Raw genomic sequence first — 2,390 nt, 5'->3', positions numbered from 1 at the left:
CCCCATGAAGCTTTGGCGACCCATAGTAGGGGTTGGGACCCCCAGGTTGGGAATCGTTAGTCCTTGGTAGATGGCGTTCAGCAGCCTGACATAAGATCCACTGGCCCTCCAGCGATGGTATTTCTCCGAGCCTTCACAGTTAAAGAGACTGTGGACCCACAAGTAGCACACCACTCCCCAGCAGAGGAATCCAGAGCTGGTCCTGGATGTGTCTGCCACCCTGGGCAGGTTTTGGGGGCTTGCTGCATTAGTCACAGTAGTAAACCAGGAGCCCCTAGTGACAGCCACTGTGATGGAGGGTCCTGTCTGACTCTGAGCAGTCAGAGGTCAGACCCAGGCTGCCGTGCTCCTGCATGGATGGATTACCTGCTGGCCTCTGATCATTTCAGCTCTCCTTTTGGCTTCCTTTCTTCTTTTAAGTGTTTTGTCTTTTATTTCTCATTCCCTCTCTCAGAGGACTTCACCCCAGTGCAGTACAAAGCTCCACCGACCCCTAAGCCCCTGAGGCCCGTGCCCCCCTACAGCGGCTTTGGCTCAGAGGAGGACTCGCTGAGCTCCTGCCAGGGCCTGCTGCCCAAGCCCCCACAGAAAGATTTCCGCAAATTTATGGAGAAGGACAGGTTGGATGAGTTGTAGCCACATTCACAAACAAATTACACACTGAGTTCTTTGTGCGTTAGTGGAAGGCCCTAACTCTAGCACATGTGTGTCCCCCTAGATGCGGCCTCAACAGTAATGTGCTGAATTTCCATGCAAAGATGGTGACCAACGACCCAGTCGACAGAGACAGAGTGTTCATCATCTCCTTCTACCTCTGTGACGACTCCATCAGCGTGTTCGAACGCCCACAAAAGAACTCAGGTAAAAACGTTAGGACCAGGACCACTCCCAGGCCTTGGGATACAAATCTATGACTCTCATGGTTAACATTCGGTTTGTCAGACTCACTTTCCATTTTCAGAATCTTTTGAAAACACATGAAACAGATGACATTTAGTGCACAGACCCCCTTTTTATTCAATGTAAAACAATATTTGACAGTATTTTGTACAATTCTAGATGAATAGTGTGTCACGGGTTCATGGACTGTTCAGCATGGCAAAACTAAATTGTAACGTAATGTCAAACAAAACAATATAATTTAAATTCAATTAAGATTGGATTTTTTCTGTTTAAATTGTTTTTCTTAGCTTTTTATGTTATATAAAATACAGTTTTATATATTTTAATCAAATCTCCTGTCACAGGTAACCCTATCCTATTGTACCATTACAAATTGACATCTCAAAACATAAGTTCAGTGAACACAGAATAGTAAAATAAAAAAGGGGGTACAAAGACAAACTACAAGAAAATTAAAGCTGCAGTAGGTCATTTTTATGAAAATAGATTTATATCATATTTTTTTATATAAATATATATATATGATATATTTTCATCATTTTTATGAAAAATGTAAAATGCTCTTACAGATTTGAATTTAATAACATTAAGACACGATGATGTAAAAGTAAATGCCAGTGCTTTTAAACTGTGGTCAAAGGACTAAGTTACTTTGTCGACAAAGTTGATTTCAGTGGAACTGAAAAACTAATCATACCCTTTCCCTATCCCTTTCCCTTTCCTATCCTTCCCTCTCTCACACACGGTGCTCCAGGTGTGCTCGGTGGTAAGTTCCTAGAGCGTGGTCGTGTAAAGAAGCCAGGCCAGGACCTTTTTAAGAGCGAGCTGTCTGAGTGCTTTACAGCTCAGGATCTGTACGTCGGAGCCACCCTCTGCCTTAACAATAAGCACTTTCAACTTCTGGACGGCGATGAATACACCTTCAATTACATGGAGCAACATGCTGAGGAGGTAGGGGGAGAACTGAAAGAGGAATATTTGGTGGTTTTCTAAGGTTTACGTGGGGGATTGTAGCGAAAGCCCTGCAAGCTTGTTTTCAGTGCTGGTCTTTGGAGCAGGCTGCTAGAGCTCCAGCAGTCATCTTTAGTCATCTAGGTGTTACTTGTTGCTATATGTGATTAAAGATTGCATGTTTGTGTGTTTGTGTCTGAAGTTCCCTAAAGCCAATGTGGGTAACATCCTCAGTAAACTGCGTTCCATTCCAGAGGAGAAACAGAGTGAGATCAGGAAGTTTCTGGCTCTCAGTGACCCCAGCAACACTGGCTTCATCCCCTATGAGTCATTCAGGTACTGTAGTAAAACTGCAACTATAAGTATAGTTCAGTCTGTCTAGTATGCCTCCCCCTGTGCCAATAATATTTACTGAAGTAGATGATCAGAGCCCCCGTCCGTTAATTATTGAAGTTATTGATCAAGCACAAATGCTAAAAGTTTCTGACTCCACATGAAGAAGATGATGACGACGACGACAGCAGCAATGATGGGGG

The 2,390-nt window shown here is 43.6% G+C and overlaps 1 protein-coding gene across 1 annotated transcript; it reads left to right on the top strand.

The window, feature by feature from the left end:
• Positions 1–454: 454 nt before the first annotated feature.
• On the top strand, positions 455–2,190 carry LOC118338966 (EF-hand domain-containing family member C2-like; the record flags this gene model as incomplete). Its single annotated transcript, XM_035676445.1, is given in 4 exon segments — positions 455–620; positions 719–861; positions 1,658–1,854; positions 2,057–2,190. Coding segments are annotated over 4 exon segments (640 nt in total), but the record flags the coding sequence as incomplete, so codon positions are not given.
• Between the last annotated feature and the right edge of the window lie 200 nt (positions 2,191–2,390).

The sequence above is a fragment of the Morone saxatilis genome, unplaced genomic scaffold (genome assembly GCF_004916995.1).
Source record: "Morone saxatilis isolate NCDOM2014 unplaced genomic scaffold, NCSU_SB_2.0 Contig5, whole genome shotgun sequence".
In the NCBI taxonomy this organism is placed as follows: domain Eukaryota; kingdom Metazoa; phylum Chordata; class Actinopteri; family Moronidae; genus Morone; species Morone saxatilis.
This window is presented reverse-complemented; position numbering and strand designations above follow the sequence as displayed.